Raw genomic sequence first — 27,460 nt, forward strand, 5'->3', positions numbered from 1 at the left:
CTTCTAATCATGTCTGTCACATACTTAGCACTTTTTAAGTATGTATGAAATCAATGAAATTTATTTCATTTAAATCTAATGTCATCACTGGAGATCTATAAAACCTATGATTGTTTTGAGTTGCAAAGATTTTGTTACTATGTCACATTTTCATGTCCATTAGTGTCTAGCTTTTTCTCCTTCTCACTTTGACACAGAGTATGGTACAAAGATACATGTTTGAATCCTATGTACTTAGAGACTATATTTAGGTTACACTGTTTTCTAAATAATTAGCTTGCTTAACAGTAGTTTAATGACTATTAATTGAGAACTCAAAATAGCATGCTATTGCATTATGATCCGTACAATTGTTTCATCACCCGGTAGCAACCAGCTTATGATTTACGGGAGAAAATAACAGCACGGGAGACGGGGGAGGGACATGGATGGATAATAATAGGATTTGGTAGAGGTAGAGAATTTTGACCCAAACATCCAAGGAAACCAGATGGTGGAATAGAAGCATCTAGATAACACATATAACATGGTAAAAGATCAAGGATTTCCCAGTGTCGGTTATATTTATAGGTTCATAGCATTTTAGAATTAATAGGGACCATGGAGACCTTCTAAATTCAAAATCTCTCATTTACCAAATAAGGATACTGTGACCTGGTGAAAGTAGGTGACTTGTCCAAGTTAGTGGCAGATCAGGACTACATACCAGGTCTTTGGGCTGTCCAGTTTAGCATTCTCACCTTTTCTCTCCAGTGTGAAGTCTCTGATATCCAAAGATCTACACTATGACATACAATAGAACTTATCTTCATGAATCTTCTTTGTTTAGAACATTAGCTATTTAAAGCTTCTGGTGTAAAGGAATGTTTTACATTCTGAATTACAATTTCTCTATTCTATATGGTTTCTTTGCAGTGGTATTATCTGATATAGTAATTTATACTTCACCTAAAAGATTCCTACAATAATTACATTTATTAGGTTTCTGTGTTACATGCTTTATCTGATTATCACTGAAGAGTTAATCCTGGTGAAGGGTTCAATGAAAAAACTCATGTATGAGTTCTCTGATGTCGTGTAAGGTTTGTACTCCGACTGAAGGCTTTTCCACATTCATTACACTGATAGGGTTTCTCTCCTGTATGAGTTCTCTGATGCACTATAAGGGATGAATTCTTAATGAAGGCTTTTCCACACTGATCACATTCATAGGGTTTCTCACCAGTATGAATTCTTTGATGTTCAATAAGGTATGCACTCTGGCTAAAGGCCTTTCCACATTCATTGCATTCATAAGGTTTCTCTCCAGTATGAATAACCTGATGTACAGTAAGGGAAGACCGCCCAGTGAAATGTTTTCCACATACCATACATTCATAAGGTTTCTCTCCAGTATGAATTCTCCGATGTTGAGTAAGAGATGAATTCTTGCTGAAAGCTTTTCCACACTGATTACATTCAAAAGGTTTTACTCCAGAGTGAAGTCTCTGGTGTTCTATAAGGTATGTACTTTGACTAAAGGATTTCCCACATTTGTTACATTTGTAGGGTTTTTCTCCAGTGTGATTTCGTTGATGTAGGGTAAGGGTTGAGCTTTTACTAAAGGCTTTTCCACATTCACTACACTCATAGGGTTTTTCTCCAGTATGACTTCTCTGATGTACAATAAGGTGCATGCTCTGACTAAAGGCTTTCCCACATTCATTGCACTCATAGGGTTTTTCTCCTGTGTGAGTTCTCTGATGAACTGTAAGATTCATGCTTTGGGTAAAAGCTTTCCCACATTCATTACATTTGTAGGGTTTCTCTCCAGTATGAATCCTTTCATGTTGAATAAGGGATGAATTCTTACGGAAAGCTTTTCCACACTCTTTACACTGATAGGGTTTCTCTCCGGTATGAGTTCTTTGATGAACAGTAAGGTTCATGCTCTGGCTGAAGGTTTTCCCACATTCGTTACATTTGTAGGGTTTCTCTCCAGTATGAATTCTTTGATGTACAGTAAGGGAGGAGCGTTCAATGAAGTGCTTCCCGCATACATTACATTTATAGGGTTTCTCCCCAGTATGAATCCTCTGGTGCTTAAGAAGAGATGAGCTCTGGCTGAAGGTTTTCCTGCATTCATTACATTCATAGATTTTCTTTCCTACAAACATACTTTGAGCTTTAATTAATTCAGAATTCTGTTTAGTGTCTTCGCCACATGAATTCTGATTATGGGGCCTTTGTCCCACAGGAACACTTTGTTGTATATCAAGGATTGACCTCTGACTAGAACATCTTTTAAATTCATGACCACCATATGCCCGCCTCTCAGGGAGGGTTTCCTTATGAGTAAGGGCCACTTGGTATGGATGTCTGTCCTGGTTTTTCTCTTTTCCATCTAACCAATTATCAGGTTCCCACGCTTCCCCTAAAGAAGGCCAGAGACCTCTTTCCATTATTACCCCATAGGAAAAATCTTCAGTAATGGTGGGCTTTGTCGTTGATTCTCTGGTTTCAAGTCTTGTCTCCCAGTCTGGGGGAAAAAAAAAATCAAATATACATTGGTTTCTCTGCTGGAAGACAAAAAACTGTATATGATGGGAATGAAAGAAAGAAACTGAAAATAACTGTGGGGCACATGTGAGAGCTTTCAGAGATGTCTACAGTTAGGAAGAAAAACAGAAGGGAGGGAAAGAACAGTGAACTAGTTCATAAATAACAAAAGAACTAGAGGAGGTAGTAAGCAGAGAAAAGAGTAAGCCTGAGTATGCAGAAGGGATGGACACTGAAATCACTGACCTCTGGACATGGCTGAGTAATGAAGATGGAATGAAGGGGAAATACAGATAAGCTGGGATCGGGGCAGGCAGATCAGAAAGTCCTGGTATTCCCACCAGCAGTTTCTCCTCCCCTGCAGTGCTGCCTCTGATTCTGACACTAAATCTTTGTACAACACTACAGTGTGACACCGTCAAAAACTGTTGGCTCTGGAGTCAGACACACTTGGCTTTAAACCCTGGCTGTTAACGTACCCTCTTAACTAGTTGTTTCTCTGGATTTTAGTTTTTACAGATATAAAATAAAGATAAAAATAATCAGATGAGGATTAAGTGAGATAATGCATATAAACTACCCTTCAGGAACACACTTGTTTGGAATATAAAATACCACAACCTTCTTGAAACTTACAGGACGATCACACAATCTAAAGGTTCCCCTTACCACCAACTTTCAACAGGCTGTAAGTTTCTCATTCTCTTTAAGTAAGAGGGGCGTATAGGGCCCTACCATTTCCTAAATACCCATTCATTAGAGATGTGAACTGGTTGCAGGAAGAGGCAAAGCAGGATCTGTTGAGCTGCTTGAGATAGGGCCTTGAAGGAGGGACCTTGCGACCACTCAGACTTTTATTTTCTCACATCCCACTTCTTATCCTAGACAAAGCGGCCAGGGGAGATGAAAGGCAGAGGACAGAAAACTACAGTCTGAGAATCAGCTGTCAGCTTGATCAAAATTACGAGAGCCAAGATCAATACTGAACCAACAAAAAGGCCTGTGGACAGGAGGCTTTACTATGAAGCATGAGGTATGCATTAACTAAACCACCTCCTTGCAACCTGGCCTGCTTATGTAAAAAAAGAGAAAAAGTGGAAAGCCATGCAGGCTCCACTTCTAAAACACACACACCACTGCGTAACCCCAGAAAGGACCTATCCAATCAAGTGTGGATATCGACAGGCGACACATGAACTGGAGGCTGCCTCCTCCCGTCACTATATTACATCCAACTGTCCAACCAAAGCTCTACCCAGTAAGCAACATAAAGGGCAAAAGAGGAGCCATTCACACTGTTAGACAAATACAAACTCCAGACCAAACTGCCCTCATTCAAGATAAGTGATACACAGAAAATGACAAATTTGGAAACTATGTAGAGGTTTAAGAAATAAAATTTTTAAACAAAAACAGGAGAATGAGGAAAAAACCATAAAAACCACCTGGAAAATAAATACTGGAAGAATAATGAAATGCTTCCAGTCATCAAAAGGTATCGAAAAGGAAGTAAACAAAAACAGTGACATACTGGGAGGAGATCTTTGCAACACATGGCCCATACAGGACTAGAACCTAGATCTGGAAAACAGTGTCTGTGGAACACTAAGCCCACCAGAAAAATGGGCAAATGACTTGAGAAAAGGAGACATGGTGAGTAAACAAGCAAAGATACCCAATCTCAACAGTAGCCAGGAGAAGGGAGATTAAAGCTCCAGTGAGTAACATCTACTTGAGGGAAAAGAAAGTGCAGACTGATAGCTTCATATTTTAGAAAGATGTGTTGTAATGGAAATATCACATACCACTGGTAGAAATGTAATTTGGTTCAGGTGTTTGAGAAAGTTTAACACTACCTAGTAATGTAGGACAGGTACAGAGACTGTGATTTAGTAAACCCACTAGTAGATATATAATGTTTAGGGAATCTGCTTTGCAAAGGTGCACCACAATTCATAATTTTTAAGGTAACATTGTACATAAGAGCAAAAAACTGGAAACCACCCATATGTTACCAGCAATAGAATTGATAACTAAATTGTGAAATATTTATGACAACAGAATAACTGAAAACAGTGAGTGTTAAAAATGTCATGTTTATGTCTCCCCAAAACTCATGTGTTGAAGCCTAATCCCCAATGAGATAACTTTAGGAGGGGGAGGTCCTTTGGAAGTCATTAAGTCATGAAGGTAAAGCCCTTATAAGAAGTGACGCACATGACAGAGCTTGCTTCCCCTCTCTATGCTCTCTGTCATGTGCAGATGCAGTGTGAAGGCAGCTGTCCATGAAGTAGGAGGTAGGCCCTCACCAGGAAGCCAACCATGCTGGCTCTCATCTCAGACTTCCAGCCTCCAAGGAACTATGAGAAATAGATGTCTGATGTTAGAGCTACCAAATCTGTGGTGTTCTGTCATAGCAACCTGAACCAACAGAGAACATTAGCTAAAGCTATGTAAAATAATCAGAATGAGTAAATAATTTAAGCAAAGTCACACAAAAAAATGTATGTAGTAAGAGTCCATTTAGATCGAGTTTAAAAACGACTAAAACTAAATGTATTGTTTAGAGATTCCTTTATGGATGGCAGTACTGTAAGTAAAAGCGAGGAAAGGGAATTATCACAAATGTGAGAAGAATGGTTCTGTCTTGGGTAAGAGGACATGAATAAGGAGGCTCACACAAAGCATTTCTAATATACAAGCAATGTTCTGTTTCTAAATCTGGGGTCTAGTGCCTTAGTGTTTGCTTTCCTTATTATTTGTTCGTCTTTATCATCACGAACTATAAAGAGAAGCAGTATGGCATAATGGTTAAGACAACAACTTTCGAACCAGGCTACCTGGCTCCACTTAGCTGTGTGACCTTGGGAAGGCTATGTTAACCTGTCTGTGTTCCTGTTTGTTCAGCTGTTAAATGGCACCTAGTGTATAGTGTTGATGTAAGAAAAAAAATTAGTACTTATAAAGGCCTCTTCTGTGTAGACTTTTGCTAAATAGTATATGTATTGTCTATAGTATATTATATTGTCTATAAGACATTTCTTAAAATGAGAACAACAAAATATTTGCAATTTTGGAAAATACTAGTAATTTTAAGTTGAAACATCATTATGTACTAAAGAAAACTTAATAGACTCCATATATCTTCATGGAATTTGGAGATCTAATTTAAAAGTTAATTTTGGAGATTTGCTGCAGGAAAAGAAAAATGGATTACCAACAATTTTCTTTAAACTGACTGAAGCTATTGCTCCAGAAAGACAGTGAAGCCATGTCTTCAGGGACTGAGGAAAGATCAATGTGACTCAAGAATTGCACATGGCCAGTACTCCATACATGTTGTAGAGGAAACCAAAACACATTCTTAAATATGAAAGATTTAGTAATTGTAGTACACTGAAGCCATTCCTGAACTACTGCTTAGATATTTGATTTGAACAAAGGATTTATCCAGGAGTTCCAGAATGTCACTATCAGGATGCTACTAATTAGTAATATAATATGTTATATTATGTAATATATATAATACATCATATAACATTATATACTATATTAATATTATATATTACACAACATATATCTATTATATATTGTATATAATATATACTATATATTAATTATATGAATATATTGACAACATATATAACAATATATTAGTAGGACATGAGGGATGCTTCAAAAGTATTTGATAATATCCAACGTTGGATCCTGATTCAAAAACAAAAGTATAAGCAATGTATCAAATACACATAAAACACCAGAATTCACACTAACAACAGAATCAAGGAACAGATGCTTACTATTTAATAGTGTTCCCAAAGTGTGACCAGCACATTAGACAACTTAGAGGAGAGGAAATTTTACTTTTCTCAGATCACATGACTGTCTCCCTGGAAAACACAAAATTGTTAGGGTAACTGTACTCCGAATTAGTGAAGTGTTGAGGGGTTGGGATGGGAGCACTAAGGATCAAAAACTGTAGCTCTTCTAGGACTGGATGAGGTTTCAGATGCTTGCTACTTTGCTGTCTCATTAAACAAGGACCCTGTTAACATGCACAGCAATATGCTTGGTCATTGATTGTTAGCTGTTATCATTACCATGATTATTTTGTGTTAAAAAAATATATAGCCCTCTCTTCATTTTTTCCTAAACAGGACTTTGGAGTGATAGCTCATTCTCCTTATTGTCTTAGAATGTCTAGTTACAGGATTTATATATATAATCTTGGTACTCCTCAGGACATGAACAAGAGCCCCCAGGACCTTGGGAGAACACAGATCCTTCAGTCTTTATGGCTGACACTGGTCATAGAGGAGGCCAAGAGCCTCTACTGTACCCACTGTACCCGCCCCAAGAGAACTGGGGCAGGTACAGCCCTCGGGCAGCAGGTCCTGCTCTTCCTACGGCAAGTTTTTATTTCTTTTTGTCTTTCTTCAATCCCCTGTGTAGTTGGTAAGTTACTCCTTCCACTCCACCAGATAATTTCAGTATTCACCTGACTGGACTTCCTACTTAACACTCTCGCTACTTACTGTACAGTGCATTTTCCATCTAGCAGCCAGACTGACCCTCTGAACATGAATTATCTCTTCAAGAATCACTATTGACCCAGGTGCTGATTAGAGTGCTAATGATGAACAAAACACATTTCTGGCCTAAGGAACTTTTATTTCCATGAGAGGAAGAAAGGCAACCAACATAATAAATAAGTAAAATACTTAAAATTTAAGTGGCATGACTTTCAGAAAAAAATAAAAGCAGTAAGATGGAAGCAGGGAGCATGATGGGTGAGGGGAATGGTATGTAATTTCACAGAGAGTCTTCAGGAAAGACCACAGTGAAAAAGTGATATTGAAGCCAAGACTTTAGAGGCTAAGGATGGACTCACAGGACTATCACAGGGAGAGCAACCCACACAGAAAGAACCACCAGTGCAGAGGCCCCAAGGCAGGTGTGGGTCTGCGCTGTGTAAAGATCAATGCACTTTGGATACCTCTACATTTATTATGATCTTTCAGATTAGTTTTCCTACTGATGGAGGCAAAGACAGGGCTGTAGTAAACATGAAGGAGGCTCAGCTTAGCAGAAGGAACTCTGTAAATAGGGACTCCGTAACAGTATATAAATTCTGTGTGTTTGTGTACATACATGTTAATGTACACATGCACACACACACACAGACATAGAAACACACACACAGATTGTCACCCAGTACATTTCTGAGAATGATACAAAGTCATGTATAAAACACAAATAATAGGTTTCTACATTTAGGGGTAGTAAAGGGTGGCTTCCTGGAGGGCTTAAAATGTTACAGGATCCCTAACTGTATCTTATTTCATAGACAAGATCTTTGGTAATAGATTTTAATACTTTGCACATGTTCTTGTTTGTTTTCTTCATGACTGTACTTCACCAACTGATTTAAGTCTAATGACCACTGATTAGAGGCTAAAACCTCACTTCTTTCCACATTGCTAATAATTCCCATCTTTGTCTCAACATTAACAAGTTTACTAGTGATAATGCTGTCTCTAGCAGAACTTCTATCTGCACATTTTCTACTTAGCTTTTATCAAATATAGGCAATATCTAATTCAAGACCTATACACATGAAAACCTTTGTACAGAAAAAGAAAATAATTAACTGGGGTGCTTGGGTGGCTCAATTGGTTGAGCATCTGACTCTTGATTTGGGCTCAGGTCATGATATCAGGGTGGTGGGATTGAGCACCATGTCAGGCTCTGTGCCAAGCATGGATTCTTTCTCTCTCCCTCTGCACCCCACTCCCCCGCCACCAAACTCACTCTCTTTCTCTAAAAAAAAGTAAGAAAGAAAACAGTCATCTAAAAGAAAAATTGGGCCAGGACATTAAGGTTCTATTTGTCACAGCAAGGAAGGGAAGGAAAGTTACAACTTTTTTGTTTCAGAATTAGCATTAAACTTGAAGGCAAAAACAAAACAAAACCAGAAACCTGTGTTCAACTTCTGGCATGTCATTCCATCTCTGAACTGGTCTCTCCTAAGAGGGGGTGCTGCAGTACCTACCCCTTTAGATGGTTACAAAGAGTGAGTCAGGATGGCTGGACAAGAGCCGAGCACAGCACTCAGTCCTCCACACTTCTTTGTCTTGGTTTTGAACAGAAGACTAAAAGGTAGCTTTATCTGGCAATAACATCAAAACCTGGAAAAAACAAGACCCAGAGTTAGCACACCACCAATTTTCTGGGCTTCATCCTCTGGCTCCACTTTTCTGGGGCTTTGGTTTCTCCTCTCTACTCTTGTAAATACACTTGAGTTGTTTTGCTGGTAAGCAAACCAGAGGTACCCAACCTCCATCTTATCTCAGTTCTTGCCCTTTCTTCCTTGCCCTCTGACGTGAACCCTGTTGAAACAACTAGTTGTAATGTCTTTACTTGTTTGCTTCTTTATTCATATACCACAGCCCATTTCCCTCTGCAACAAGAGTGCCCTTCCCCACGCCACATCCTTAGCATCCTTCTGGCTAAGGCCAACAGCACCCTCCAGTTCTTGGTTGGCATGTTTACTCTCCCACTTCTTCTCTCTTCCCTTGGCTTTCCCTACATTTCTCCTCCTTTGATGACTCTTTCTGTCCCCTTCACTGGGGCATTTTTGGCCCCAAATCAGTCTTACTGTCCTTTGGGGTCCCATCCTTGCTGCTTTGCCTTTCTCATTCCCTCATCCTGATAATTAATAATGCTCATGATACCAAGTCACAGATAGGATTGTAAATTTCAAACCTGTATTTTCACCTAATTTCTAAAAATTCTACTTGATGTCATTCAGTATTCACTTAACAAACATATATTAAATACCTACTCTGGCAGGCAACATGCCAGGCAGGGGATATAAAGCAAAGTTAGCTCAATCATGACAATTCAGTGAGCCTGCATACTAGTGGCTAGACAGACATTCAGAGAGACAAGGCAAAATATAATGTGAAATGCAAGCATAAACAAATGAAGAGTCTTTAGGTTTGGCCCAACAGAGCAGCCTGAACAGTAAAGAAGAGAGAGGAAAACCCAGGATCAAGAATACATGCGTTTGCCTCCGCTGCCCCAATAAAAATGACAGTGGGATAATGAAAAAGGCATATATAAACCTACTAAAGTAATCTGGAGAACAAGGGGAAAAATGCTGCAAACATATACCAAAAAACGAAGCAAAGAGAAAACAACAACAACAAAAAGCAACCTAAATATTCCCACACAGACAAATAAATACATGCATTAAAAATAATGCTGTTAAGAAAGAAGGAACACTCAGGGGGTGCCTGGGTGGCTCAGTTGGTTAAGCGACTGCCTTCAACACAGGTCATGATCCCGGAGTCCTGGGATCGAGTCCCATATCGGGCTCCCGGCCCCATGGGGAGTCTGCTTCTCCCTCTGACCTCCCCTCTCATGCTCTCTCTCTCTCTGTCTCTCTCCCTGTCTCAAATAAATAAATAAAATCTTTAAAAAAAAAAAAAAAAAGAAGGAATACTCAGGACGAGAAGGTGGCTCATACAAATTTAAAGATATAGATATAATAGAAAAAATTTTTTTTTCCCAGAAAAGGACTGAAAGACTAACTTTAAGGAAATCTTTACATCTCCTGGCATTCTTCCCATCAAACAAGGCCATGTAGGATGCACCTGCTGCTCCCTGGACTCAAAATGGTTTCCTACATGGCCCATCACTTTGTGAGTTACCTGTTCAACATACAGCTTCAAAGAGAGGCCCTCTCTGATCACTCCTTCTACAATAAAGCTTCTGTTAACTGATCTAGTTCCCTTACACTGCTTGCTTTTTCCACATAGCACTAGGACTCTACGCTATTCATTCCCTCCCTTTCCTTTCCCTTCTCCTTCCATGCTTGCTTGCTTTATTAATTTATTGTCTACCCCAGTAGACTATAAGCTGCATGGGGAAGCTGCCTGTCTTGTTTAGTGCTATAGCCACAATGCTAGGAACAAGGCCTAGCGCTCACAAAATGTTTGTTGAATAAAAAGATTATTTACATAAGATTAAATACAAATAGCAGTAATCAAACCACAGAATCTATAGTAAAGGCAATTAAAGCTACCTTCAGGGATCATTTTATATCTAATAAATAAGCATTAAAAGGCATAAAATATCCAAAGTTGTGCAATGTGTGGCAGGAATCATAAAAAATACATCTTTTGACCCAGTGATTCTTGTAAAATCCTATTCTTTATTTTTTTTTTTAAAGATTTTATTTATTTATTTGACAGAGAGAGAGATCACAAGTAGACAGACAGGCAGGCAGAGAGAGAGGGGGAAGCAGGCTCCCTGCTGAGCAGAGAGCCCGACGCGGGGCTGGATCCCAAGACCCTGAGATGACCTGAACCGAAGGCAGAGGCTCAACCCACTGAGCCACCCAGGTGCCCCAAATCTTATTCTTTAGAAAGCTTACTGGAAACTGGCATTCATAAGATTCTTTTTCTTTTTTTCTATCAACATGTTCTTTTACTGATTTCTTTTATTGCTTTATACTTAGGTAGCCATATACTATTTATACAGAGATTTTAAAAAAATATGTGCCTATCCCTTTAATTTAAAAAAATGTATAAGAAGAAATGCTTTCATATTGAATAGAGAATAAAAGACTGTAAAAAAATTTTTTTTTCTTTCCAGAAGAAAGTCAATGATAACCTCTGACAGAAATTTCATTTCTAAGGGGGATTAAAAACCTGTTAACAAAGACTAAAAAAGACATTAAATGTTTAGAGGAGAATGGAATCCAGATTGAAACCTGAGGAATGAGAAAGGTTACTAGTGAAAATAGAAAAGCTAACGTCATCTTCATTTGTTTTCAAATGAAGACTAAAACACATATACAAGTTTGCAACTCAGGGAAAAAAAACCTCAGTTTCCTTTAAGAAAGCTGACAAACATTTAAATGAAAGAAGTCATGGATACAGATTACGGCTGAGAAGAAAGACTCATGAAACAGAGGAAAGAGAATATAAAGTGGAAGAAGATAGAAAGATAGGGATTCAAACTACAGATAAAGACAGAAAAGCAGTAATAATTGGTACATTTACTGATGTTCACAGCAATAAATAAGTGCTACAAATGTAGTACTCATTTGATCCTCCTACACTCTTCCCTCCATGGTGAGGGCTTTTGCGAGACGGATGAAGGATGAGTGACATGAGTAATGCAGAGACCTTTGAGGGAATAAATGGCAGGCAGGGTTGCTGTCACTCCAGGAGACCGAGGGAGCTCCGTGGGGATTTCCTTGGGTACACACTCAGTAACAAGTCCTTGCAGCCTGATGTGTACCTGGAGAGGCACACTCTTAAGTCCATTTGTCATCCAGCTCAGTTCTGCAAGTTCCAGCTGAGAAAACACATTTGGTTTGGAAAGCTGATGCCCTGCTCTGGGGGAGAGACAGTACATTTGGGTTCTGAACTGAGTATAATAACCACTCCTAGTACCTGTCCTTGTCCCTTCCCCATCCGGTCTTCTGAAGATCCCGTTTTCCATTCCATGTCCAGAGAGGACACCAAGCAACCATCCTAAAACAATGACCTATCAATGAGGATTGCAAGTGTACAATCTGTGGTTGTACAAGGTTGTACAAGGTGGCAGTAGGTGGGGAAAAATGTCAGTAGGGAGATTTTGAATTAGAACAAGAGGTCTTACCCAGTGAAACCAAGTCTCACTGTAGTTCTGTAGCATCACTGTCCCATACAAGTTCCTCTGAGCAGAATCCAAACAAAGTCACTCCTCCTAAGTGCAATCCACAGACACATCCCTGATGGTCACTGACTCCTGAAACTATAAATTCTTGCTCAGAGGATTATGCTAATAAAACCCCCTGAGGGAAGTGGGGGAAAAAAAAATCAGTGTTAGAAGGGACAGGATAGAGATCTGTGTGAGAAAAATGTCTTATCTGCCAAAAGAAACTAAACAAAAAATGTACATTATCATGAAATAACCAGAGAAAAATGTAATATAAAGTGCTTTGGGGTGCCAGGGTGGCTCAGTCGGTTAAGCATCCAACTCTTGATATTGGCTTAGGTTGTAATCTCAGGGTCCTGGGATTGAGCCCCATGTTGGGCATGGAGCCTGCTTAAGAATTTCTCTCTCCCTCTCCCCTCACCCCATCATATGCGCTCTCTCAAATAGTTAAATAAAATGAGTAAATAAAAAGAATGTGCTTTGACTTGTAAGGATGGAAGAGGAGGTATTAGAGAGTAATAGGGAAAGGTACTGAAGGCTGCCCTAGATTACCACTGGCAAAGAGTAGGTAGTGTTCTAATGGCCTCCCATTTACCCTGTTGGTGAAGGAGGGATCCCAAACCTTAGAGAGCACAAGATGACTGAACACATGACACCGAGCACCAGGCAGAAGAGGCTGACAGCAATTTACAAGTCACATGTTCTTATAGCCTGGGGAAGGAGGAACTACCTCCCCATGCGGGGCCATTCAGGGAGTGTACCTGTGAACCAGCAGGGGCTGTGGGAGGCAGGCTTTTTAGTGACAAGAGAGCAAGGTGACCGTAGGAAGTTGCAGTCGACCTGTCTGAACAATTTTGTGGGCTGGTAGGGAGGCAAAACCTATTAAGGTTGAGGACTGGGAGGGATTCACCGGTCTGGCTGATAGGGCAGTTAGCTAGGTAGGGTGCTTTCCCTGCTGGGCTGGGGCAGGAAGACCCAGGGGAACTCATAGCCAGGGCTTTGGAGCCCCATGAGGCTCAGCGATGTCCAGGCAGCACATGGAATTTCAGGCTTTACAATATAGGCAGAATCCCAGTTAATGGAGGGAGCATGTACATGGTACCTGCAGAATATGGTTGAGAAGTCCAAGAACACATCCAGCTTGACCTGAAAGTGGCATTTCAAATTTCTAAGCCCATTTCAGCCCTGTTCTCTAGCCCTTAGATTAGAAAGTAAAACACAATAAGCATTCAGTATCTGTTTAATGAGTGTGATGGTTAATTTTATGTGTCAGCTTGACTGGGCTAAGGTATTCCCAAATAGATAGTAAATTATTATTATTTCTAGGTGTTTCTGTGAGGGTGTTCCCAGTGAGTCATTAGACCGAGTAAAGATGAGCCTGCAGCAATGTGGGAGGGCATCATCCAATCCACTGAGGCCCAAAGAGAACAAAAACGCTGAGGAAAGACAAATTTGCTGCCTCTGCTTGAGTTGAGACAGCCCTCAGACAGTACTCTTAGCTCTTAAGCTTTCATACTCGGACCAGGACTTACACCCTCAGTCCCAGATCTCTGGGTTTGGAGTCGTGCTACACACTGGCTTTCCTGGCCTCCAGATTGCAGAGGGTAGATCGTGGGGACTCTTCAGCTTGTGGGTTCTGTTTCTTGAAGAAGCCTGGTACAAGGAGGGAGCACTAATTGAGTACTCATTGTTGTACTGAGCTTTGCGCTAATAGGAGAGTCACACACCTCACCCCATTAACCCCTATGACAACCTGCTAGATTGCTAGCAGTACAGTCATCATTTTACAGATGAAGAATCTGAGGATCAGAATGGCTAAATAATTTCTCCATGATCACACAGCTGGGACTCAAACCCCAGGCCATCTATCTCCTCGTGTTGTTAGAGGAAAAGGCCAACCCTCTTCAGAACAAGTGAGAGAGGGAGAGAGAGAGAGTGTGTGGTGGGAGGGGCGGTGGATATGGAAAGAAGTAAGGACAAGGAAATGGGGATAAAGCCACTGAGGAGGCTTTCATTTAAGGACAAAGAGTGCTGTGCTATGTAAGTGGGCAAAGGGGAGAAAAGTAGTGGAGAAAAAAGGCCTGGAAACCAGCGATGGGACGAAGCCCACCCCAAGAAATATGTGTATTTTACATCCTGCTCGCTGTGAACTTCTAGGAAAAGTGTCAGCACTGAGGCAGAGTTCATTATCTTTCTACCTCATTATTTCCTCCTAATACTTATTTAATCGATATATCAACATAATGTTAAAAATCACAAATATTGTCCAAAAATGTGAAGGTAGCTTCTAGAAGGACATAATTATGTGGCTGAATTTCCATTTTATGAAAGGAGAAAAAGGAACCAAGAAAAAACATCAGTTTAACAAATATAAAGAAAGGAAACAAGAAAGCATAATAAACATAAATCATTAAATAATCAGAAAAAAGACGTGATACTTATGTAACAACATACGTGAATGAGTTGACTTTCTCTATTAAAAGACAAAAACTCTAAAATTGGTTTCAAATATAGCACATACAAGAGATATACCTAAACAACATACCAGAAAGTTAAAAAGTGTGTATGTGTGTGGGGTGAGGGGTGGTAGGGTAGAGACAAGATACAGCAGGCCAGTGTAAATAAAAAAACGAGAAAAAAAGAAACTAGGAGGAGAACATATGAATATCAGATAAGATAGAATGTATGTGGGAACAGGAAAAAAGGTAACAGAAATAGGATATTCTCTTTCCAAAAATTAAGCCACTTTTTTTTTCCCCAATAAATTGCCTTGTTAGCTGAATATATTGGGAAAAATTAAAAGCCCAGATTCAGGGGCGCCTGGGTGGCTCAGTGGTTTAAAGCCTCTGCCTTCGGCTCAGGTCATGATCTCAGGGTCCTGGGATCGAGTCCCACATCCGGCTCTCTGCTCAGCGGGGAGCCTGCTTCCTCCTCTCTCTCTCTCTGCCTACCTCTCCATCTGTTGTGATCTCTGTCTGTCAAATAAATAAGTAAATAAATCTTTAAAAAAAAAAAAAAAAAGCCCAGATTCAGACTCCTATGGGCTATATGCCAGTATTCCCCACTTCCTGGATTTTTATCAGCTTTAGTACCGAGCTCCCAGAGCTTGTCTCTATTATAAAACATCCTGTGGGCCCCTGAGTTATATAAAAGGGCTCCTAAAGACCAAAACTTAATGATATTGCTCACAAAACGTATTTGTTGTTAATCCCTTCAGAGGTTTTTCCCTTTCACCCTTCCACTTAGTATGGTCTTTTCTCCCCAGCGCTACATTAAAAGCACAGCTTAACTCATGGTGTTTGAAATAAACAGCTTCATGGATTTGTCTCTTTCGTGCAAAGGTTTTCTTAAACCTAAAGACGCAGGCTTTTTGATATTGTTATCCTTTGAAAGACTGAGAACCAAATGGAATAAGTGGGGATATTTTAAGTGATCAAAGCATAATTTATAAAGAAGGTATGACAGTGATGAAGTTTGAGGCACCACAGCAACACAATATCTTTCTTCAGGTATAATTCTTAGCAATCCAATTGTTATTTTATTTTTTTTAAGATTTATTAATTGAGAGAGAGAGAATGCATGCACGAGCTTGTGAGTTGGGGTGGGGGTACACAGGCAGGGAGAGAATCTCAAGCAGACTCCCTGCTGAGCACGGAGCCCAACATGGGGCTTGATCCTAGGACCTTGAGATCATGACCTGAGCCAAAACCAAGAGTCAAATGCTTAACTGACTGAATCACCCAGGTGCCCCAGCAATCCAGGTTTTTTTTTTTATCTCAATCGTGTTTAAATCACAGTCACAATAGCAACAAAAAACCAAAACACCCCAGAATACACTTAACACTTAACAGAGATATGTAAGATCCTTGTAATCAAACTTAACAAAAGCCATTATGAATGATCCAAATAAAATGAAGGGTAGTTTTTTAATAGGAAGAATAAACATTGTAAGAGATGGCAGTCTTCCTCAAATTGATATAGATTTAATGGAATTCAAATCAGAATTGCATACTTTGTTACTGTTAAAACTTGATAAAAAGTAATAAAATTGGACTATAAGGGTAACTGTAAAAGAACAGTACTGTAATGCAAAATTTTGGAAAGAAAACCAAGGGAGAATTTGCTTTATGAAATAACAAAATAAATTCTAAAACAACAAATAAAATAGTGTGGTACTAGAGCAGAGATAGAGCAACTGAATGGAACCTAGAAAAACTTATGTAATGTATATATAAACATAGCATACATTAAAGGTAGCATTTCCAATCTATGGAAAGAAGCAGATTATTCAGATTACACCAGTTGGAATGCCATCTCTTCCAGAGTGCCACTCCGGCTCTACCCAGCTAAAACAGACATCATACTCCACCATGCCACCCTGCTATGTGGCCTTCACAGCACCTAACAATGTCCTCAGTAATTATTTCTTCTCTGCTGCCTTCCCTTTCTGAAAGACAGGACCTAGGAGAAAGGGACCGAGCCTGTCTCACCCACCACCATTTTCCCAGCATCCAGAATACTGCCTAACACGTGATAGGCAGGTGCTCAGCCCCTGTTGAGTGAACAGATGGACAACAAAATACTACACATTTTAAATGAAGTTATATTCCAATCTCACATTAATATATGATAAATTCCAGATAGCTTAAGGATGTCAGTTTAAAAGAATAAAATTAATAGAAAACGTAGAAAAATGTTTATATACTCTTAGGGTACAGAAAGCCTTTCATAGCACGATTCCAAAGCCAAACAAAGGGAAAAGGAAAGTTAACTGCATAAAACTCCAAAACTTACTTATAGCAGAAGATGTTATAGACACATTTAAGAGAAATGACAGGGAATAAATAATAATGATTTATGGCAAAGGATTAATGTCCTCACTGCATAAAAGCCTTCTTTTATATATAAACCACCCAGTATAAAACTGGGCAAGCATGTAAACAGGTATTTAAAAGGCCAGAAGAATGTGTGCCTGTGCATATTTTTGACAGTTTGAGACCTGCAACTATATATTATAGTCTTAAAATTTTTTTTTTACAACTACACAGCTAGTATGTATATTCATAAAAAGAAGATGTAGTTTAAAGGCAAATACAAGTCCTATCTGGGTGATTCATAGTCCAATGACCAGCCTAAAAAGGAAAGATGGAAAAAGGAGAACAGCTCCAGTGCTTCACTGATACCTCCCAGGTCCAAGTGTCAAGGTCATCCAAGACAAAGACTGAGGAACTGTTCCAGGTGAAGGGAGGCTAAGGAGATGTGACAGCTGAATGCCAGCTGTGATCTGGATTAGGTCCTGGACCAGATAAAGACCCAATTTGTGGCAAAATATGTGTAAGGTTTATAGGTTAGCTAACAGTACTGTGTCCACATAAGTATCTTCATTTGGTAATTATATTTTGGTGATGTAAAATGAGAGCTTGTTTTTAGGAAATACATACTGAGGTATTCAGAAATCAAACCAGTGATTGCCTGAGGCAGGGGATGTGGACTGGAAGGGGGTGACAACATTTTCTGGGGTGAAGAAACTGTTAATGTAGCTTGACTGGGGTAATGACTATGTTGGTGCATAAATTTGTCAAAACTCAATAAATAATATGCTTAAAATGGGTTATCTTATGTAAAATTACACCTGGGGGTGCTGGGTGGCTCAGTGGGTTAAAGCCTCTGCCCTCGGCTCCGGTCATGATTCCAGGGTCCTGGGATTGAGCCCCACATTGGGCTTTCTGCTTAGCAGGGAGCCTGCTTCCTCCTCTCTCTCTCTCTCTCTGCCTGCCTGCCTGTCTGTCTTCTTGTGATCTCTGTCAAATAAATAAATAAAATCTTTAAAAAAAATAAAATAAAATTACACCTGGGGAAAAAATCTGATCAAAAAACTTAATTAACACTATTTTAACTAAATAAAATAAAACCAAGGCTCCTGACAGCCAACCACAACCTTCATCAACCGAAATCTTCTGAATGCTCCCCCTTTAAACCTTCTTTTCTGGAAACTCCCTCTTTCTTCTGCCCATTTTTGTGAGTTATGATGCCTTTCGTAACTGAGCTTGATAATACTGAGGAGAGAGAGTAGGACAAACATAAATCACAACAGTTAGTACTTGTCTTCTTGAAGCCTTTTTTAAACTTGTTCTTTTGAATAAATAAGTGACATATCTGAGAGAACGCTAATACATGATCTTATGAATAGAGAAAAACACCTTGAGTCCTGTGGGATAGGAAACAAAGTTAAGTAAGCCTAACCATAAGAAACAAAACAAAACTTAGGGTCTCCTGGGGCCAAGTCCCCCTGATATCTTCTTTTTCCAGAGCAGCAAAAACTCCAGGTTCTAATAAAACTAGCAAATTCCATTTTCTTTCTTTCTTTCTTTCTTTTTTTTAAGATTTTATATATTTATTTGAGTGAGATGACCTCTCTTATGTTCCCTGAGAGTCCATAAACCCGATAAGCACCCAGACTATCTTTCATATGACTTTTGTTCCTTCGATGATGCTTGAATGGCACCAAAAGCTCAGTAGACCAGGGCTTCCAGCTGAATAAGGAAGTAGGCTGCTGAGGACAGAGCTGAGGTACACTAAAGCCCCCAACTAGGGGGGGATTTATGGGAAATATCTAACATTCTGAGATTGCAGTAGCCCCATCCTCTGCAGTGAAGCCCACATACGGTACAGGTATAAGTGCTAAGGAGTAAGGGAGAGGGTTTAGAGAGAAACATGCACTCACCTTAGCTGCCAGGGGCAGAGGCCCAATAGCCATCACCTTCTCTTTCCTTCCTGTGCCATCCTTCTAGGGGATGGGCAGGATCCAGAGGAAGCAGAGCTGAGGGAAGGAAAGGAAGCTATGAGAAATGAGACGCCTGCAAGAACAACAAATAAAATACCTACAGATCAACCAAATAAGAAATGTTTGGTACCTTCTTAAGGAAATGATATTTATATTCATGAAGTTTATTTTGTTAAGCTTATCTAGATATATAAAGGATGAACAGAGAAACATACCATATTCCTGGATAGGCTATCACAATATCTAAGTTGTCACTTCTTTGAAATTAATTTATAAACTTCGCACATTCCTAACCAAGTTATGCTTAAGTAATAGTATTTTAAGGATAATTATGGAAAATATCTTTTTTAAAGTTAAGTGCGTCCTTTAAGGACAGCCAGGAAACATTTGAAAAGGAGGAGTGGTGAGGGAGAACCTGCCCACCAGGTATCAGATAAGCTATAGTAATTAGAACACACTGATTGAATAGACTGAGTCATTCATGCACCAGATACAATGTTGACCACCTACTGTGTACCAGGCAAGATTCCTAGGGTAAAGGATAAATACAGCCATAAACAAAACAGATAAACAAGTTCTCTCCATGCCATCATGGATTATAGTCTAGCAGAGAAAAGGATCAGTAGAACAAATTAAAATCCTGCCAACACAAACAATTCCGAGAACATTTTGTATGTAAGAATTCAGGATATGAAAACGTAACCTCTCATCAGTGAAAAAAGAATGAATTAGTAACTTGGAACGAGGGCTTACCATTTGGAAAAGAATAAAAATTTGCACATTCAATCAAATTAAAGTACTAGAAGAAACTGCAGATGAACATTTTTGTGATAATGGGATAGACGGTCCCCTAACAATGATGCCAAAGACCCAAACATGAAGGGATTGTTTCCATGCCTAACCATGAGAAAATGTAACATTTCTACCTAGTAAGAAAACACTGTATTAGATACAGAATTCAAAAACAAACCTCAGCATTTCATAAAATATTCATTAGTGTTCAAAACACACATTTAAACAACCCTATTGCCTGCACCTCTCAGAAAGTTAGAGAACAGGAACACCCAGACTTGGAGTGGATCCATCAGACATCCTTATCTTGCAAATGCTTATAAACTACTACTGTTCTGGAGAGAGTAAGGTGGGAGGGTATCAAAAGTCTTACAGTATGATCCAGAAATTTTCATATGAAGAGATTTAAAGAATAAGACAGGAATGCAAAGATGTGTGTAGCTGGATGGCCTATATGGTTTATAACATGAGGGGGTTAAAAACCTGAGAAATAACGTAAAGGCCTAAAGGAAGGATTGAATATGACACACTTTTCACGCTCTTTAAAATGACACTTGTTTTAAAAAATTGACATAACTGTATGTTTTCAAAATATTAATTTTTTTTAAAAAAAGCTTATTCTCTACCTGATTCGAGTGGTATTTACACAGATAAAAACATTTGTAAAAAATCATGGAGCTCAATATTTGTGCTCTTTAAACCCCTTCCAAATGTCTGTCAAAGCTCGGTTTTAAATGTAAATGGAGAGGACACTAATGTCCACATCTTTGTGTAGAAACAAAGGCTTTCTATGTTTATATGCCAACATGCAGATTTTGAGTTTTCAAATAATTTTTTATTTGAAATGCTCCTCTGAATTTTCTAGTTTTCCTATAGTGAACTTATCCTTTTTGGGGGGCTGGGGGAGACGGAGGAAAAAAATGGCTTTAAAAAAATAAAACGATTCCCTGAAGCAGAAACCTGCACGGGGTCGACCTCCCCATTCTTAGATGGGTCAAGGGGGGTCCACGCCGGCGCCTCTTGGAATCAGAGACTGCAGATGGCGCGTCCGCGAGATGAGGCGGACACAAAGGGCAGGTGCTGGAGCCCCAAGACCGCGCACCAAGTGCGGTATCCCCAGAGACTTCTGAAGTGGGGCCCGGGGAAAGCCCGCGGCAGGGAGGAGCCCAGGGTCTGAGTGACTCCCAGAGCCCTCGGGCCCGGGACCGCTGCACCAGGTCCCCCGCCCTCACCGCTCCCGACAGGGGACGGTCCTCATCTCTCGGTTTTCCCACCCAGCCGGGCTCCCGGGGCGAGAGAGGGCGCACCTGGAGCTAGCGGCCCAGCGCCGCGCGGGGACTAAGAGGACACGGCCCCCAGACCATCCACCGCCAGCCACGCCCCCCAGGGGCCTCGCCCGGCCGTCCGGGCCTTTTCCTGCGTGGGCCTCCTCCTGACTCCAGTCCCATACGGAGCGTCTCACCCCGGCCCCACACTCACCCTCTCCCAGTAGGAGCGGGAGCAACCGGTGCGGACGCAGCCCTCCCCGGCGCGTACGCCCCGGGCGACGGACTACATTTCCCACAAGGCTGCAGGGGCGCGGCGCGGCGCGGCTGTCACTGCGCAGGCGCCAGCGGGAGGGAGGGGGCGATCCCAGCCGTAGGACAGTAGGCGTTTCCAGCATGGCTCCCTCGCGGTAGTGGGGTTTTGTCTTGGGAAGCTGGGGGCGGGGGGGGCCGGTTCCCCAAAGAAGTTCCTCCTGGTTAGAGCCTGTCGAGGCTTAACCCATACGAAGGGATGAGGGGGTAGAGAGCTTTAACTAGCCTCGTTTTACTCTTGTGAAATGACGAGCCACCTGCAAAGTTGTCGGAAGAAGGTAGTAACGTACCGTATACGTAGTGGGCCCCCCATGAGAGGTGATTATTATATTCCTTCACCTCCCTCCACCCCCCCACCGCTAGCTAGGCGCCCAAGATAGGTACAGTGTAGAATGCCGCGAAAAAGTCTAATTGAATGTGTGGCCAGAGTTGTTTCAGTTGGATCTGTCGCTGGCACTTGGAGAAATACATGACATTTGGGACCTGTCAGTACGGTAGCATAGACTGTGCTACTTAGCTTTATCAAGATAAATGCTAATTTTCTCTGCCTCTTTCTATTGCTGTGACAGAGACGGGAACAAACCAGATTCCTCTGAGTCCTCTTTCTTTTCGGCCACATTGGGCCCAGTCCTAGCCTGCAGAGCCCCTAGTTTTAGCAAGAGTCCTGCTAAGTCAGTTAGGTAGAAACCTCATTCTTGGTATCTGATCAGTTTCCTTTTTCCCTCCTCTTGATGTCTGCATCTTTGGCCTGCCTTTAGCAAGAATCCTATTGAGACAGGTTTGCAAGAATCCCCCAACTTCGCTGTCTCCTTTTGGTCATTTTCCATCCATTGATCCCTTAATCTGTTACTGTAAATCCCCTGCTGTCTTGGCTGTACTGGGAGTTGAGTTCAGTTTTACTGAAGCTTCTCTCCCCTATTACAGTAGTGCTGAATAAAATATTTCTTTACTACTTTTAACTAGTACCTTTATTTATTTAACTAACTTTGTTTCCTCTTAAGAGCTCTGTGAACTATTGTAAAATATTGAAAACTATGAAAGATTCCACAATTCATTTAATCAAGCTAAAGTACCCCAGATAGCACCAAAGTAAGTAAAAATATGTCACTACAATAAGACAATACCTTGAACCAGTTTCTCCACCACTACAGGTCATTCTTATGTTAGAAACCACATGGGGCGCATGGGTGGCTCAGTGGGTTAAAGCCTCTGCCTTCAGCTCAGGTTATGATCTCAGGGTCCTGGGATTGAGCTCTGCATTGGGCTGTCTGCTCAGCAGGACGCCTGCTCCTCCCTCTCTTTCTGCCTGCCTCTCTGCCTACTTGTGATCTCTGTCAGTCAAATAAATAAATAAAATCTTAAAAAAAAAAATCACATGAGCCTATTCATCATAGTTGTTCTGATAGAGAAATGGTCCTTGATAATAAAACTCACAAAATAGAATGTGCAGTTTCCAAACAAGTAGGCAGAAGGAATGGGAAAAGGGGAAGGGAAGACAAAAAAATAAAGTAAAAAGTAAAATAAAAGAAAGTAAAGTAAAATAAAATATCACATATGCAATAAACCCAGAAACAAAAATTTGGACAAATAAAAGGTACATAAGGATATGGTAGCAATAAATCCAGGCCTCTCAGTAATCACTAGATATGCACATGGACTTAACTTTCCAATTAAAAGAAAAATAATATAAGACTAAATTTTTAGAAACATAGCTTCATGCTAAAACAAAGATACACACATCTTAAAAGTAGAATGTTGGAAAAAGACACACCTGGCAAATATTAACCAAAGAAAATTCATGTGGCTACATTTAGTTAAATAAAAGATAGCATGTTAAGAAAATGTGTTACTAGAAATAAGAAAGATAATTCTATAACAATAAAAAGTTAATTCACCAGGAAAAATAGTAATAAACTCTTTTATATTTAACAATGTAGCTTCAAAATATATAAATAAAAATTGACAGGAGAATTGACAAATCCATTATAGAGGTATTTTTAAGCTGTCTTTATCAGTAACTGGTAGGAAAGCTGGCCTCCTCCCCCCAAAATGTCACCAAAGATAAGGAATTTCTGAACAGCAAAATGAGCAACTTTGATTTGATGAATAGACATATGGAATATTGCATTCAAAAATTAATGAAAACAGGGGCGCCTGGGTGGCTCAGTGGGTTAAAGCCTCTGCCTTCAGCTCAGGTCATGATCCCAGGATCCTGGGATCGAGCCCCACATCGGGCTCTCTGTTCAACAGGGAGCCTGCTTCCTCCTCTCTCTCTCTGCCTGCCTCTCTGCCTACTTGTGATCTCTCTCTCTGTGTCAAATAAATAAATAAAATATTTTTAAAAAATTAATGAAAACACATTTTTATCACATATTTTTTAAAAAATGACCTCATGCTAGGCTGTAAAGTTGTCTTAAATATTTCAAAGAATTGGTATTATAAAAGACACATAGTATCACAATGCCAATTAGATATTTTTCTTTAAAGATTTATTTATTTATTGTAGAGAGAGAGCACACAGGCAGGGGAAGGGCAGAAGGAGAGGGAGGGAATCTCAAGCAGGCTCCCAACTCCTCATTGAGCATGCAGAGCCTGATGTGGGGCTCAATCCCATGACCCTGAGATCACCTGAACAGAAATTGAAAGTTGGCAGCTTAACCCACTGAACCATCCGGGTGCCCCCCAGTTAGACATTTTTAAAAGGACCAGAAACTTCTTTAAAGTTTTAGCTAAAGGGAATATTTAGAGATTGGGCCAGTTATACTAACAGATTCCTTCTTTTACCATACTCTTCACTGGACTCCTCTTCATTGGCAGTTTTTTCAACTGCCCCTTGTTGCAGCAAGTACCTCATTGGTACTTGGACCCAAGGCTCAAATTATCACCCATGTTTCCTTAACTCAGGGGGACCCCCCCCTCTGTCTAGATCCTCTCCTCACTCTATCCTGGAAGTTCCGTGGGCTCTGAACTGGGGCAGCCATGGAGCTCCTGTCACTTGGTTCCTTCCTCCAGACGCCGTCCTGTACTCCTGTTGCTAGGTTTCATGTAGCTCTTCTGGCTTTTTATCCATCCAGTCCTGGAAGTCTGAATCTTGTGCTTTCATCACAGGCAGAACGGGAAGCTTGGGATTCTTTATTAGATTCTAGCTTACTTCTTAGAACATTAGATTATTATTTTCAACACTATGATTTCCCATATTTTAATAGATTCACAGGTAAGACATTAATAGACTGCCTCATGTTAAGATATCTTTTATTTTTTTAATTAGATGACTCCACTGAAATTAAAATTTTTTTTTTCAACTTCAGTATAGCTGACACAATGTTACATTAGTCCCAGGTGTATGGCATAGTGATTTGATGAGTTTTTACACTTGTTCACCACAAGTGTAGCTACCCTCTGTACCATATAATGCTATTACCTTATCATTGAGTATATTCCTTATGCTGCACCATTTATTTATTCCTGTGACTTGTCCATTCCATAACTGGAAGACATAATCTTCACTCCCCTTTACCCATTTTGCCCATCTCTCCCCTCCCCTCCCCGTCAGTTTGTTCTCTGTATTTATATTTATAGGTCTGATTCTGCTTTTTGTTTCCTTAGTCATGTGTTTTTGTTTTTGCTCTTTTAGATTCCACATACAAGTGAAATTATATGGTATTTATCTTTCTCAATCTGATTTAAGGAACCTTTATACACTGTTAGTGGGAACATAAATTCATGGTAGCCACTGTGGAAAACAGTATGGAGGTTCCTCAAAAATTTTAAATAGAAATACCATATGATCCAATATTTCCACTACTGGGTACTGACCCAAAGGCAAAAAAAACAAAACAAAACACTAATTTGCAAAGATACATGCACCCCTATGTTTACTGCAGCATTATTTACAAGAGCCAAGACATGGAAAGAGCCCAGGTGTCCATCACTGATAGAAGAATGGATAAGGAAGAGGTGGTATATATAACACAATGGATTATTATTCATCCATAAAGAAGGATGAGATCATGCCGTTTTGACAGCATGGATGGACCTAGGGCATTATGCTAATTGAAATATTAAAAACCTTAAGGCAGCAAAGGAAGAAAAAGAAACCCTGGGGTAAGAGCAGCCTTCTGGCCACAGCAATCTAACAGCCACTTTTCTTTTTCGCTGTATTTCCCACCCAGCCTTAGGACCTTCATGAACCCTAAGTTCCTGTCATGGCCCACAGGGCAGCTCTGTGAATGACAGGAGTGACTCTGGTACTTGGAGCCCTGTCTTTGCCCACACAACCTTGGTGAGTAGAAGGTAAATGAGGCCCCATACAAGGACAGATATCACCTTCCCTAAAACAAAGGGAGAGCCCTTTCAGACCAGGAATTCCTTAGTTAAAATCCTTTTGTATAGTCAGTTTTCAGATTTTTTTCATTCATGAATTTTAATATTATCCAGACATACAGAAGCTTCCTGACAGGTTTATGCATATAGGGATTGGACGTTACTTTGCCTGCTGATGCTGGTTCCTGACCTTCCCATTTAAGGATTTCTCATCTTCCAGCAGCAGACATAAAGGCATATGTGGACCGTACCAATGTAGAAAGAGTCTCTGAAAACCACCCACATATAAGGTGTGAGTCATGCCAAGGTACATCCACATTTCTCTATCCCTTTCAGGTCAGTTCTTGGAGAGACCAGGGAATCCAGAGTTTCCTACATGACTGGGGAGTCCTTGGAAATGAGTTTCATCTTGAGTCAAGGAAGAAGAATCACATCCTGACAAGGACAGTTGCTTTGTCCCCAAGCCCAGAGCCATAAAGAAAAGCTGGCAAAGTGTCCCCAGATGCTGATAAGTTTGTAGGATTTACATTGGACTGACTATACATGTGGCTAACAAGTGAACCCTGGCCCATCTTCATGGAGAAGGTCTACAGCAGACCCTGGGCCAGAACTGGGAGGAACATATCTCCTCAAGTAGGTCTCTTACATATTTGACTTTATGGCCCTTACGTGACCAACATGGCCTGGCCCTGCCACCACTCTGTGCCCTGAGCAGGGTGGAGAATTTTGAGACCAGCTTCTGGCCATGGTCCCATCTGCATGAGACTGGAAAGGACTTAACATTCTGAACTTGTCACTGCCTCTCTTTCTTGATTGCTCCTCAACAAGTGGAGCCCAAAGCAATGGCGCTATAGGGTTCTGTTGCCAGCCTGTTAAGAGTGACCTTGGCCCCTGTGGAAGGCAAAACTCAAGGTAGTGATCTGGGGTCAGAGGTCTGGGCCAGCCCTGAAAGTGTCTGTTCCATATAGTTCTTCCCTGTGCATATGGCCTTGTCCCACTTCCCAGGACCAGCTCCAGGGCTGGCCCATCTACGTTCCTGAGGGTCAGTTTGAGGTCCCTCCCACAATAAACTATATTGAGGACACCCAAGTAGTGGGATGGAAACCTTGGGTCCTGGCTGGTCACGTCTATACGCATTTTCTGTACTTCTGCTTGGAGACCTGCTTGGAGCATGTCTCACTCTGAAACAGATCTAGAACTTAAATTTAGAACTTAAAGTCATTTAAACCTGGATCCCACTTCTATTTGAAGGACCAGGGTTGCACCCATTGAACTGCAACATCAGAGGCTTAATATTATGTTGGAGAACGTTCACTAAAATGATCTAGCCAGTTGTTAAAAAAAAATAAACCAGCAAATAGAAATAAAGATCTGTGGAGGTGGTAAGTACTCAGATTTGCCACAGTATTATCTACCATATTGCCACATATTATGTACAATGTCCAGTTTTCAACAAAAAATATGAGACAGGAAATATGTACACTGGGAAATAAACAGGCCCCAGAAACTGCCTGTTAATAGATGTTGGATTAAGCAGAAAAAGACCTCCAAATAGCTGGAAAATACAATTGAAATGAAAAACTTACTAGAGGGTCTTAACAGATTTGAACTAGTAAAAGAAAGAATTAGGCAAACATTGATAGAAATTATGTAATCTGAAAGAAGAAAGAAGAAAAAAATGAAAGGAGACTCAGGGAAAATGTGGGGCATGGTAAAGCACACCCACATATGC

At 40.4% G+C, this 27,460-nt stretch overlaps 1 protein-coding gene across 5 annotated transcripts; it reads right to left on the reverse strand.

Annotated features, from left to right (window-relative positions):
- Positions 1 to 21,397, reverse strand: ZFP2 (ZFP2 zinc finger protein). Of its 5 annotated transcripts, none has more exons than XM_032335337.1 (5): positions 21,308 to 21,397; positions 18,977 to 19,072; positions 8,591 to 8,726; positions 6,339 to 6,428; positions 1 to 2,518 (listed from the first exon to the last, which is right to left on the reverse strand). In XM_032335337.1, the coding sequence occupies exon 5, from the start codon at positions 2,439 to 2,441 to the stop codon at positions 1,053 to 1,055; it is 1,389 nt and encodes a 462-aa protein (XP_032191228.1). In that variant the 5' UTR covers positions 2,442 to 2,518; positions 6,339 to 6,428; positions 8,591 to 8,726; positions 18,977 to 19,072; positions 21,308 to 21,397; the 3' UTR covers positions 1 to 1,052. The 5 variants fall into 5 exon arrangements, 4 of the variants coding, with proteins under 4 accessions (XP_032191228.1, XP_032191226.1, XP_032191227.1 ...); XR_004283809.1 differs by lacking the exon at positions 1 to 2,518 and adding an exon at positions 6,208 to 6,246; XM_032335335.1 differs by lacking the exon at positions 6,339 to 6,428.
- Positions 21,398 to 27,460: the final 6,063 nt, after the last annotated feature.

This window comes from Mustela erminea, chromosome 3 (genome assembly GCF_009829155.1).
Source record: "Mustela erminea isolate mMusErm1 chromosome 3, mMusErm1.Pri, whole genome shotgun sequence".
NCBI classification, from domain to species: Eukaryota; Metazoa; Chordata; class Mammalia; order Carnivora; family Mustelidae; genus Mustela; species Mustela erminea.

Coding starts and splice junctions, on each gene's coding strand:
- ZFP2 (XM_032335338.1), bottom strand. CDS start 2,441: ATGGAAAGAGGTCTCTGGCCTTCTTTAGGGGAAGCGTGGGAACCTGAT.